This window comes from Bremia lactucae, linkage group LG4 (genome assembly GCF_004359215.1).
Source record: "Bremia lactucae strain SF5 linkage group LG4, whole genome shotgun sequence".
Lineage (NCBI taxonomy): Eukaryota > Oomycota > Peronosporomycetes > Peronosporales > Peronosporaceae > Bremia > Bremia lactucae.
The window spans coordinates 3156139-3169259 of record NC_090613.1 but is presented as its reverse complement, the minus strand read 5'-3'; the positions used below and the strand labels follow the sequence as shown (position 1 = coordinate 3169259).

Below are 13121 nucleotides of genomic sequence, written 5' to 3'. Positions count from 1 at the left end.
AGAAGTTTTAAAGGACGCTGCCGTTGTAAAATCGCGCTAGTATTAAAGTGACAAATTAGGAGTTTTTTCTCGGATTGCCGCGGTAACGGTTATCGTATCGGACCGTTTAGGAGCTGACGTACGCACTGGCGTACTGGATTTAACAGCCACCCACAACGAGCGTGACATGGGTTAAGGGTTCACCACGATCCTTGCCGTCAACATACACATGGAAATCGAAACCGGATCTTATTTTGAGGGTGCATCAAATCTTTCTCAGATTGTGCGCGACATAAGCAGCAGCTTCGACAATTTTCGCCAATCATGTAGCTGTAACTGCTACAGATGCATTTTTTTCAACATGGCTTGACTAAAAAAAAAGAATGGTCGTAGACAGAAGAAAGCGCTAATTGTGCAGCTTTAAATGTGCACGTCTGATATCTGATAAGGCAGAGAGGCAATATATCTTAAAGAAAGTGGAGCTTCTCCAAAGATTTCACAAGATATCTTCCACTCGACTGCTGGCGCCGCACAACGTGCTTGATTTCTCTCAGTGGACTCGAGATAGTGCGAGCAAGCATCAGTTTGCCGCTATATTCCATTTTTATGCAGTTGTTAAAAAGCAACCCAATACAATGTTTTTGTTGCAGAGAAAGATTCGTAAAGATAAATAATCTGATCAGTAGAGAAGTTTACGCCACAAGAAAATAATGTAGATCTTCAAGCATGCTTGCACAGAATTGCCCTCAGCATTAAGAATAGCTGTGCCTTAACTTTATCGTGGCGCGTCACCTGAGCATCCAGATCATTATTGTTTGCAGGAATCTTTCCACCGTAAGACCTGTCGCTTCATCTGACAGTGTACTGAGTAACTTTTACATTTGAAGCTTAATTATGAATAAGGTACAATTTCGAATCGTCTACGCTTTTTCAATGCGCAGAATCAGATGTTTCGACAGGTCTACGGTACGTGCTAAGTATGCGGAACATAAAAACCCTAACCTATTGTACAGCTCTGTTCTTAGATGCTGATATTACTCTGCTTCGTCGCACTTTAGCTATATATGCAGCGTTATTATAGCTTTCTTATATATAAATAAGTATTGGTTTACTTTAAACCCGTCTTTAGCAGCCACTGTAAATATATCCGGATATTTTTTATAATTAAGTATGATGTACAGTCTTACCTCTTATAACGTATATAATTTTTGTTATAAGTTTAAATTAGTTATTAGTTATTAATATAAAGTTAGTAACTAGCTAAATACAATACAACGACTGCGGACGTCAAATTCTAGAAGTTAGCGGAGGCTATTAGATTTTGAAGAATAGGTTAACAGATGGAGGACTTCGCAATCAAGTCGCTGTATTTTTTTCTACGCCGATCCTTAAATAACAACTGCAGGTATTAACTTTGTACGTATATTTTAAATTATGGTCCGAGAAATTACAGCCGTCAATATCGCGAGCAATTTTTCACAGCAGCAGTTTCATACATTATTTTTGCCTGTGCTTAAAAGACTTCTTTAGTCGATTGACCAACACTTTAAAAATAAAACGATAATTTGTGAGTGATGAATCGGTATGCTAGCCGAGCACTCGAAGGCTCTGTTTGTTTTAAGTGACCAAAAATTAATGGCACTCGATTTCCGAGATGTGGGTAAAATATCAAATGGCTCTAGTAAGAAAGAAAACTCCTCTCTATGCCGATTATACAAGCACTAGCAAAGTTTAGTGCCTGATCTATCTGGTAGGAGCTCAAGATGGAGTCGTTGTTTGTGCAGTCACTAGCTGTGGGGGTGCCGGCGGACGAGTCGCAGACACTTGCAAGCGCTTCGCGTACAACTTCAGACGGCATCTTTGCCGTGGCGAGCGGTCGCGAGGGTCTTATTCGCGTTTATGCTGCCTCGTGCTCGGCGCTCCTGCATGAGTTTGCCACCATTCATGGTCACGTGTACACGCTGCATTACACGAGCTTCTCCGACAGTTTGGTGACCTTAGAGAGCGATTGTAAAGGAAACGAGAATGACGACGAAGATGTTGAGACTTTTCTCTGTGTTTACCACGATTGGCGAGAGCGCACAATGGTGCGCGGCTACACACTGCCATTAGGCAGGCTAGAGAGCCCTTCATCAAATCGCAAAGCCGATTGCGTAGCAGTCTGCAGTTTCACGGGTCGTGTTCTTGTGGCTATGGGCACAGTGCTTAATATTTGGCAGTGTAGCCACGGCTTCTTCGAGCACGTAATGGAGCTTAAAGTCGACATGGCGCAACAGCACTCATTCCTGCAGGTCGAGTTTGTAGCAATCCATGGCGTCTATGTGGCCTATGCATCACAAACCGAAGTTCGGGTCATGAAACTTCACGTTCGAAGCTCAAATAACGAGGAAACTGCAAATTCTACAGTCGATAGAGGGCTCGATAAAACCACGACGCTAGAAAAGTGGAGTGGCAAACACGACGGCGGCGACACCGTACCCGCAGATTCAACCCAGTGTGTAACGATTTCAAATCTTGACGACTTCGATGCATTTGTAGAGATACCCGTGTCTTGCTCGCCGTACAGCACAGTGGAAGCTGACACGAAGCGTGAACAAGAGGAACAACAGGATTTTGAGGAGCAAGAACAACTTCCCATGGTACTTGGTCGAAACGAGGCCCAACAGGAAATATGGAATCTCGCAGGTTTAGTCAAAAGCCAAGACATTCGTACGAATGAAGCCATGTCGTATTTCATTAAAGAAGATGACGTAATCGTACTGCTGCAACGCTATTTGCCGCCAAACCACAGTATTCGATTTTTAAAGTTCCTCCCTGAAACAATTGACAATCGCGTGTGTGTTGAGACGAGAGGTTATACACGTTTGCTGGTCGCGACGGAGCAACATGCATTTCTGTACTACTTTTTATCGGAACAAGTTGATTCCACAAGGACGAAAATGGCCAAAAAAGTGCTGGGCAAGGGCGAGCAAATGAGTTCAAGAGGGAATCACACGCCAATTAATGTGGCAAAAGGACAAGAACGAGATTGGTTTTCAAATGGTGATGAAATTGAGGACGACTTGAATGGCAAATCTGAGTCTGGACGAGTAGTTATGCACTACAATTTAACATCATTAGTTACGAGCATCACAGCAAATAGCTCTTTCTTGTTTGTTGCCACGCTGTCTGGACTACAAGTATGGTCTATATGGAGTCCATGTCACTACGTCGCAGCCAGTCGTGCTTTGAAAGAGTCCCTTGTTCCCCAGCCATCGCAACCGCAGCTCCTTTGTATCCATCCTCTTCCGTATCCAGTATCGCAGCTTGTTGCACTAGACTCGTATGTGATATTGTTACCACAAGTGGCATCTTTGACATCTCAAAGACCAAATGAAATTATGCATCTAGCCAGTCTCTCCGCAGCTGAGCAACTACCCGAGAACGAATTTGAATTACGTCGAGCTTTAACCGGTCAAAACGATTTATCCCAACGCAAAATTTTGATTTTTCAGCAAAGGCCACCATCGCTGATTTATTCCTATGTGCATCAGGGTTTGCTGTCAACTCATGGCATCATGAAACCATTTCAAATTGATCTATTGCTCAGTTTATTCTCATTATATCGCTACCGTGCTGACGTGGGCTTTGATTTGCTTCGTATTGCCGTGAATAATGACGTTGCTGGTAAGGAAGTGACAGCTTCAATATCCGATCGCAAGGAAAAGTTGGCTCTTGAGCTTGATACAAAGTTGTACGATCAACTTGCACGAAAATGTGCAGCAGATTTAGCAGAAATTTTCATGTCGGAACCCCATCGTAATTTGGAGCGGGCTGCGCTTTTATTTGTTGCCTCAAATGTTTCGTCAACTAAAGTCATGCAGCGACTTCAAATAATAGTTGGAACAGTAGATCGATCTGAAGTGATTCAAGCGACTGGAAAGTATCTCGAGGCATTTGTATTTCTACCTCCTCGATCACTTGCAGCCATTTGTACTCCACAGCATTTTCAAGATAAAAGCGCCGTAGATCCCAAATTTACGAGAATTGTGTTGATGCACTATGGCAAATATTTTCCCGAACAACTGTCGAGATTGATTGTTGATTCGTCGTTAACGTGGACTCTGAACGACATAGAATTTGCTCTCGATAAGTTGGACGAGTCTGCTAGTCATAGCGTCGTCGTTGAAACGGCGCGGCTTGTATTAATGATGCGTGCAATTGCCTTGAAAACTTTCGAAACAGAATTAGGAAAATTAATGTCAGGCAATGATAGAACTCTAAAGTGTTCTCATTCATCATTGTTGGCTTTGGTAGACGAGTTGCTCGAGAATCATGTCGATGCACTGACGCAATTAGCAGTGGAGCATCCAGAGCTGTTAATTCAAGAGATTACGACTTCCGTTGCGAATGAGAAGAATTCATTGAATGTAACTGGACGCATTTCGAGCTCCGAGTTAACCGATGCATTACGAACAAAGGCCCCGTCAAGATATTTAAATATCCTAGAACAGATTTTTAAGAACGCGATCAGCCGTCAAGAAACTGTTCGATCCGCGATATTGTTTTGCCTAAGTACCATTGGTGAGGCCGCTATGCCGTCAGCAAAGAGAATTGCTACGAGCGAATCAGTCGCGTTGGTAGATGTGGATCGAATATCTGTACACTTTGTCCCTGACCAAGTTCTCGTACTCCGCTTTCTGGCATTTGTACTTCAAATGTTTTCGACGCTTGAGCCATTGTCTTTGAAGGAGGAAATACAAGACGATGAAAAAGATTTGCAACATGCCAAGGCAGCCTTGGCTGCGGAGATGATGCGTCTGTGTATCAGGTTGTGCTCGTGCTTAAGCGATTCGGAGACGTATGATAAGGACCGTTGTGTGGAGACTACCTTGTGTGATCTATTTGAGACAATAAGTTTGGAACCAGTCGCTTGTATCATGCTTCCCAGCTGGGTGCAAGACTACGTTAAGATCCACTGTCTGCCGAAATCCTCAAGGCTTCGCAGAATTCTTGAGAACCTCTACAATCAGACTCTGGGACTGCTATACCAGAATGACTTGATCTGTCCTCAGCAAATGCTAACGGAATACGAGAACAACGCTAGCGAGGGTTTTGAACCAATGCAATGGAATCTTGAGAACAACTTGGCTGTCATTGTTGTACTCCTCTCCTTGCCTCGCGCATCGCGGTACGTCACTTTGATGTCATGTATTTCTAATTTTAAATAATACTGTTGTGATGGGCTTACCAGTACGGAGGATGCTTTGAAGCTTCTTGCACAGCGTGAGGACTGTAGAAATTTGTTTCTGCCGTATGGCAAGACATTTTGTAACACATTGGTTGAATGGCGCTACTTAATCAGCATCTGTTCTTGCTTGTTCACAAAGGTATCAGTTATCCGAGTGTTATCGAACAAAAACGAATGATGTGCATTCATGAGATTCACTGACTTTTGATATTGTCTATAGACTGAAAACGATCCTGCGCATGAAAACGCAGTATTAAGAAGCATTCTCCACCATTTAAGCTCAACGCTCACTCCCGAAGATTTGCTTCAAGTTTTACCCGACGAAGGAGACATAGCGTTGTACATATCGACGATTGATGTCAGTATGCGGTTAAACATAATTAAGGAAAATCATGTAATGGATGCAGTGGCTGGATGAAGCTCAGCACCAGTTATCACTTCAGTCAACACGCAAAGGCTCAGCAGCAGCAACTCGCGATCCAATTGCTGTTCCTTGCTTCTCCATTAACTTGGTAATGGCTTCAACATACTGTGCATACCAAAGAGTATAGAGCCTAATTAATATGGCTTTCGATGCCTTAATGATTCATTTCACTCACTGCAGCTCGAACTTGACGAAAGTGAATCTTTTGCTTTGCTTGCACAAATGTCCGTAACTGGACGACCCATCGTTTATTAGGCTCTAGCGCAATATAGCCTTCATTGCCTCGTGCACGTCGAACGATTCGATCCATTTCTTGCTGGTTCTCATCAAACAACAACTTGGTTCTGAATTCAGATGCTTCAGCATATCCGAGAGCGCTGTGGCGTTCACGTGGGGACGATGCCGAGACGACCGAGGACGTTCTTCGAACATCCAACGTCGCACTTCCATCGGGTGCAAGGACAACCACAGGGTCCCAAAAGAGCAGCTGGTCCAGATCTTGTATCAACTCACGAATGCGCTTTGTCGAGACATTTGCTGCCACATGAACATCGAGTCGCAGTGGCCATAGAAAAGTGTGAAATACTTCCATGGTGTTGCTTACTGTGCCACCCGCTGGTATATAGGTCTTTGTGTTATCTGGAGTCGCGAGTACAATAAATCCAAGCGGTGCATCACAGATTATTCCCTTTTTGGAGCCGTGTAAATAAATTCGTGAGTCAAGATGCAGCATATTGGCAAGAAACATGTAGTGAGCTCCCATAATATTGCGAAGCTACAGAGCAACAATTTAACATTAATAGGATTAGCACATAATTGCATCTTTTTCGGCGGTACCAATGGCAAGGCACCCAGTGCAATAGACACGAAAAATCCCACTGAAAACAATAGCCTTAACTCGTTCGAGTCTTCAATTCGAGGCGCCACGTAGTACGTGTAGATGATTAGTACGAGCAGCAGCATCTTCGCGAGCGTACTGCCCTCGTACAATAGCGTCATGCGGCCAGCTTTTTCATCATTTTTGTACCCAACCACTCCTTGGCGTACAATGACTTCTCGCAACACATTGCCGCCAGCATCGAGCCAAATCATAAAGCACGCCCCAAAGAGCAACGCCGGCAGCTCGTACAGTAGCAGCGATAACCTTGACACAACAACCGCTATCCACAGCAGGCCAACGCGACATACAAGCGACGTTTGCCACATCATCATTCGTCGAGCATCATCGGGCCATCTGCGATGCTCGGGAGCACGCAGCAAATGACATTAATAAAACATTCAAGGCGTTCCAAAGGGTTTCTTACATCCATTTCTTAGGGCACGCTTTGCGTACGATCCAGAAAACACAGCGAGCAATGGGATTAGCTAAGACAGTCGAAAGGAAAAACAGCACAATGGACACATAGGTGCGAAAGCTCCCACTCTTGGTCGTACGCCACCATGTGTCCCATGCGACTTGCGTCGAGGACATTATGATATAATGTTTCTATTGACGTTTTTATTGGTCAAAAATGACCTGACTACATGTCTTCATCCTCTGACTCGTTCGGGACACTATCTCCATTCATGATCATCTCCTTCTCCTTGTCCATTTTGCGCAGGAACGCTCGACGGTCGCGTTCGCGCAAACCTTCAAGCGTATTGTCGACATCCCGTTCTTTTGTTTCATGCATTGCGATTAGCTCTTGCTGACTAAGTACCACACGGACAGAATCACGAATTAGCTGCTACCAAACAATCAACCACAACACCAATCGCGCACCTCGCCACAATGTCTTTGGCCAAGCAACACTTGGCACAGATATTGCGCTCCTGAGAATATACAACAACGACCGTTATTCGATACAATTTTGTTGCAAAGCTCGACAAAATAATGAAGTTTAATTACCTTGGCACAGACGTCACAAGAGGCATGATACGCGGACGTCACCGCCTTCTGGTGACAGTAAATGCTGCAAATAGTAGTAATCAGTATAATGAATAATCGTACTGCAGTGATGCCGAATCACTGCTACGAGTTGGACACACCATGAGCCTGGCTGCGAGAGCGGTTTATACTTGCGGTATTTCTTGCGCCACTCGATTTGCTTGCGGCATTTCTCGCAGAGCCCGTGTATGGGCATCGATAAAATACGCTCCGTCTTCTTGGACTTCGGGTTGTGTTTGAATGCAAATGCATTCTGGTGCTTGGGTGCTCGTTTTTTTACATTACCACGCTGCGAGCTCATGCTTTTCACGGCTAAACTTTGCAGATGTATTGTGCCAGTGATAAATTTATGTTCACCACAAAAAGGTCATAAAGCTGTAGCCATATCTTGAACCATCGCAATGTTTTTCACTCATAAAAATATTATTTTGCTAATTTATTCTGGTTGAGACATGCGATCGGTCGCTGACGTTGCAAAAGGTCATTTATTTGAGAGAGCATAGACCTATCTATTAGAATTATTTAGCTTTATTATTCTACATAAGGTCCGATGGAATTAGACATGAGGACATTAAGCATTTTTTTATTTGTGGTGACAACATCATCTCGATCAGTGCTATTGCCGACACTTCAGTGACTAGTCGTGAATATGTGTGACCAAATCCGCAACAATACACACTCGATTGAACGATTTTTGAAGAGAAGTCAAACTTGGCTTTCACAAACATAACAAAATTATCGCTGGTGAACCCATCTCAATTCAAAAGTGCTTAAAACCTTGCAGTGATTGAACTCAGCACCAGATACTCGACAATTGCGCCGCCGATCGGCTGCTGAAAAGACTGCATTACTCACTTGTCGTTTTCTCTCCTTCACCTCTCGAGACAGATTTTTGTGCATAATAAGTAGGATTTCTTCTTGAGTCACGTCAAGGAGCACGATATTCTCGTGCTTATCAAATGCTTTTAAGTTACCCGAGTACGTCCCCACACGCTACTTATCCGACGAATCACGGCAGTCACTCTCCGCCGTTCAAGAAAGCAACGGCAAAGCAGTCGTAGAGGACCGTCTAATGCAGTGTCTTTTCACAAAAACTACGGGAATAACAAACAAGTTTGATTCAATGACGAGTGTCTATTACCTGCTAGTTGATCAAAAAGCGACGGCACCGTAGGAGCTAAATTCGGTTTTATTGCAATTGGTTTCGTTTCAGCTGCTAACTTCTTTATCCTTGACACAATAGCCTGTCTATTCACGTCGGACTAAGGTAACTACGATGTAGTAGTAGTCCCTAACGTCGCCTCCAGCTTACAGCACTCGTAGCTTTACTGACGTTTCAAGTGGTGACACTTCTGAATGAAGTCCAATGGATGGGCCATCGACACCGGCAGCGTCAAAACATACTTTGGAGTCTAAAGAGATTTCAAAGCGCCAAATTGAGTCGAGCAGATATCTAACAGATTATGTGTTTCTTTGTGCTGCAAGTGTGGCTTAAAATCTTCCCGATTTGTGGCATTGGCGTAGCTTGTACGACCTATTGTCTCAGTCTTGGCTCCTTCATTTGCATATTCGCCCGCAGATATAAGATCCGGTGCCTGCAGTGATAAAGCAGGAGGGAAAATAGGCAATTTGAGCGCTACATCTAGCAGTGAGGGGCAGCAGTATTAGCATTTGTCTTAAAAGCTCAGCATTCACATATTTTGGTCATTAGCTGGGTTATGCTTGGAGTAAAATGCGCGCAGGCGGGAGTCCGGCGTCCATCGCGTCCTACTTCCCAATTAATTTGCACGCCACACTAGTTGTACATAAAGTCAAATCTGTTCGCAACATGGTTGAGCCACCGTCAACAGTGCAGAAGCTCAAGTTGCAATTGTTTCACCGCCTGCAACGCCAAAGCGTTGATGCTTGGAAAAGCTATTGGCAATCGTTCCAGCTCTTTATGCTTGCTCAGATGTCGCTTTCGGAATTTCACGAGCTGATTGAGGAGCTTTTGGGACCCCACAAATGTAACTTGGCAGCTTAGTTTCTGCTGTGCGGTGGTAATTTTAGTTCTTACATGCTTGCTTTTGCAGACCTACATAACAATTTTGTAATAGCGCTTCTGAGTTCAGCGCATCAGTGCGCCGATGATGATATGCAGCGACACAGTCCGCATCGAGCGTCGGCGTTACATGAATACAATAGTGAAGGAAAAGATAAAGTACATACAGTGTTTAATGGAGGAAAAACCCTCGCGTGTAGTGAGACATTGCCGTTGCAAATTAAGGAGGAACGAGAATATAACAAGACAGAAGCGACTATTGCGGCATCTGCAACGACGAATTTAGATAACTTGGTAGGAAAAGATTTAAATCGGCGTTTGCAGCAAGACTTACTAAAAACGCCTCGATCTAAGCGGCTTCACAACTGCGTTGACACAACCAGTGGCAATAGAGAGGAAGAAGGTGTGTATTGCATATGCTCTCAGCATTTTATAGTATTATTTACAAGGAAATAATGTGCGGGCAATCGTAGCGGTGACTAAACTACTTCGCTTAAGTCAAGATGAATCACGGCACGATCAGTCAGACCAACTCTCGGCGGAGCTTCTAATGGGACTGGGCAAACGGTCAGCAACGAGTACATCCATATCGGCACGCAATAGAGATATTGACCGCGCTAGTATGTCGTTGAGCTCATCTCAAAAATAAGTTTTGTTAAATATATGTCACATTCTACAATAATTGTTTAACCACTTTTGTGTTCCAAATTTTTCTCGTGATGTATCTGAGTGAGGCAACTACAGTGCGTTGGATTTCCGACGCCGAGGTGAGCGTGTGCTACAGCTGCCAGCTGCTTTTCGATTGGTTGCGCCGGAAACATCACTGCCGGTATGTATGTCCTCTTTTTCTTCTTGTCGTACGTTCTGGCGAACTAACTAGCTGTCTACAGCTACTGTGGCCACGTCTTTTGTGAGCTTTGCACCCCGCAATGCAGCCTTATCCGCGAACATCTTATTCTTGCTGACCCGGAGCGAAAATATTTGGCTGTTAATGCACATAAACCGCAGCGTGTGTGCAATGAATGCTACACGCGCTTGGAGCCGGAGCAGAAAGAGCTACGTACGTTGCATGCATTTTGATCGAAAGCAATATGTGACAGTGGTGATGCATATAGGTTCGGCTATGAGCTACGCTGTGCAGCAGATAGAGGTCGTAGAGTCTGGACCTCAAAGTCATTTTAATAGCCCGTACTCGTTTTCATTGCAAGATGAGATTCGTAAAGCTACGTACAGCGTCAAGAATTTAACAGCTCAAGGTGTTATCAAGGATCAATCACTTCCACTTCCATTGCTTGTTCGCGCCAAAGGAATTGCCGTATGAAACTTATATAATCAAGGATGATTTATTAAGCTGTTGATACAAATGACTTGCTATTTGATTGTCAGTTCCTAACGGTGATTAAAATGGGATTTGTATTCTCTGGACGCTTTGGAAGCGGTCTTGTGATCGCTAAATTGCCGGACGGAAGATGGTCCGCGCCGTCAGCTATTGGCACAGCTGGAGTCGGCTGGGGACCACAGATCGGAGGAGAAATTACTGAATTTGTCATTATTCTGAACACACAACAATCTGTTGATGCCTTTTGTGCCTCGGGACATGTAAATCTTGGGGCAGAGTTGGGGATTGCTGCGGGGCCTGTCGGTTGTGTGGCTTCTGGAGCGCTGGAGGCGAGTACCTATATGGAAATGACCCCGTGTTATTCGTACTCGCACTCAAAAGGCCTTTTTGCGGGCATATCTCTCGAAGGTTCAGTGATCCTTTCTAGGCCAGATATCAATCGTTTATTTTATGGCAAAGCCGTGACGGTCTCTAGTCTACTAGAAGGCGTAGAGCCCCCACCTGTTGCTGCTGCACCTCTCTATCGCATTATTTGTGCGGCAATGGAAAGGTTCGTAGGCTTATAATAGTATGTACTTTTGGTCTTATGAAAAACTGATGGTAATATTGTTGTTGGGACCTTTCAAGTTCTGGTACTGAAGCGGTGAAGTAAATAAACGCTTATTGGTCCAATCTCAACGCATGGTGTTTTAAAAGCAGTGGCAAATAAGGCTTCTCTTCCTGACATATTACGTTGTTGACCCGTGTCGGCCGTCAAGCAACTTGGACGCCAATCTCAAACAAGAAGGTGATTTGGCATGCCGCAGCTACGAATGCTCTTGATCGATAGCTTGTCCGTCTTGTGGGTAAGGATGCTCTGATGATGGGTAGAAAAGTTTTGCAACATTTGCCGTTACAATTATTTATTAAAAACCCTTATAATTTGTTCAAGGGAGGTTCTTATAGTATACCCATAACATGTTTGATTATATTCGTCACCAAGTGCACCAAGGCACGAATGGACCTATCGACAATTGGAGTTGCAACCGCATACTATCGCAGCCCTTCCTGCATCGAGTAATGCGGCGCTGAGCACTTGCAATTTGTGATATTTTGAAACTTTTGTAGATGCTTATTAAATGATTTTTTTATATTAAGCAATTTAAATTCAATTGTTTTTCCTCAAAAACGGTTTGATTTTTTATCCCTCTTTTTCCTATATATTTAATAAGGTAATATTTGAATATATTTCAAAACAGAGTAATAATTTCAACTTAATAAAGGTAGAATTTTAGGTGGCCTCAGCTTTTTTGGTGAAATCCCCTCAGTTTAATATGATTGGCTAATTATATGCATGCGAGGTGGTAATTTACGCCTAGGTGGGTAGTATCCGATATGTTAGCAATGCCACTCGCTGCCTATCGAGATGTTAAACAGTGACTGATTTGACAAACAGTTGCAATCTTTGAAGGCTTTGTGCGTCATGAGCAAACACGTGACCAACACGCAGCTTCATGGAATCGCTCGTAGTGCTACAGACTTTGATTGCAATGCTATATTTGCCCTCAACCGGGCCCGAGAAAAGTCAGTCTGAAAACTACTTCCTACTTGGTAAGTGCGCACGAGGAGCCGGATTACCACTCCCGTAACGACACTTAACCTGTAGGCGGGCACGTCGTAATGCGGCCACGCTCTACTTAGACACACACCATAGCACAGCGAGAAAGCGGTCAAATATGCTTCTCTTGCGTGCAGTGAGGTAGTTGTGGTGGGCGTGCAAGCGACCTCACCCAGCACACTAAGTACTCTGGTTAAGTGTCGTCACGGGAGCGGTAATCCGTCTCCTCGTGCGCACTTACCAAGTAGAAAGTAGTTTTCAGACTGATTTATATTTAATTGAATTAAATATAAATACCTATTTTTACCAATTAAAATGTTATCTCTATAGACATCATTTGATATGTATTGCGAGCGTATCTTTCTAGATACCTCGCGTAACGGATGACGCTGGGCGTCATCCCTCCTAATGTGAATGCACCCATGTGCATCACATACACAAGGTTGGTCACAAATGTGCACCACACCCGAGTGCTGGGTCTAATTACTATTATTTAGTAATTGACCATCCCCTTAAGTACACCAAGTGTACTTAACGGGGACTGTGTAACATTAGGGCAACTTTAGCCCGTTACACCATCCCCC

The 13121-nt window shown here is 43.9% G+C and overlaps 5 protein-coding genes across 5 annotated transcripts; 4 read left to right on the top strand and 1 right to left on the bottom strand.

Moving 5' to 3' along the window:
• Window positions 1–1742: 1742 nt before the first annotated feature.
• Window positions 1743–6181, top strand: CCR75_006580 (uncharacterized protein; the record flags this gene model as incomplete). The annotated part of the gene is given in 5 exon segments (XM_067964648.1): window positions 1743–5149; window positions 5349–5388; window positions 5430–5603; window positions 5617–5721; window positions 5906–6181. The coding sequence occupies 5 exon segments, from the start codon at window positions 1743–1745 to the stop codon at window positions 6179–6181; spliced, it is 4002 nt and encodes a 1333-aa protein (XP_067816481.1).
• Window positions 6182–6357: 176 nt separating this feature from the next.
• Window positions 6358–6564, top strand: CCR75_006579 (uncharacterized protein; the record flags this gene model as incomplete). Its single annotated transcript, XM_067964647.1, has 1 exon — window positions 6358–6564. One exon carries the CDS (start codon window positions 6358–6360, stop codon window positions 6562–6564), a length of 207 nt encoding a protein of 68 aa, XP_067816216.1.
• Window positions 6565–7043: 479 nt separating this feature from the next.
• CCR75_006578 (uncharacterized protein) lies at window positions 7044–7861 on the bottom strand (the record flags this gene model as incomplete). The annotated part of the gene is made up of 4 exons (XM_067964646.1): window positions 7044–7325; window positions 7396–7445; window positions 7522–7585; window positions 7662–7861. The coding sequence occupies 4 exons, from the start codon at window positions 7859–7861 to the stop codon at window positions 7154–7156; spliced, it is 486 nt and encodes a 161-aa protein (XP_067816217.1). The 3' UTR covers window positions 7044–7153.
• A 1527-nt stretch (window positions 7862–9388) lies between these two features.
• Window positions 9389–10250, top strand: CCR75_006577 (uncharacterized protein; the record flags this gene model as incomplete). Its single annotated transcript, XM_067964645.1, has 3 exons — window positions 9389–9566; window positions 9633–10004; window positions 10051–10250. The coding sequence occupies 3 exons, from the start codon at window positions 9389–9391 to the stop codon at window positions 10248–10250; spliced, it is 750 nt and encodes a 249-aa protein (XP_067816214.1).
• A 70-nt stretch (window positions 10251–10320) lies between these two features.
• On the top strand, window positions 10321–11964 carry CCR75_006576 (uncharacterized protein; the record flags this gene model as incomplete). The annotated part of the gene is made up of 5 exons (XM_067964644.1): window positions 10321–10430; window positions 10492–10661; window positions 10717–10916; window positions 10988–11490; window positions 11568–11964. 5 exons carry the CDS (start codon window positions 10321–10323, stop codon window positions 11590–11592), a joined length of 1008 nt encoding a protein of 335 aa, XP_067816215.1. The 3' UTR covers window positions 11593–11964.
• Between the last annotated feature and the right edge of the window lie 1157 nt (window positions 11965–13121).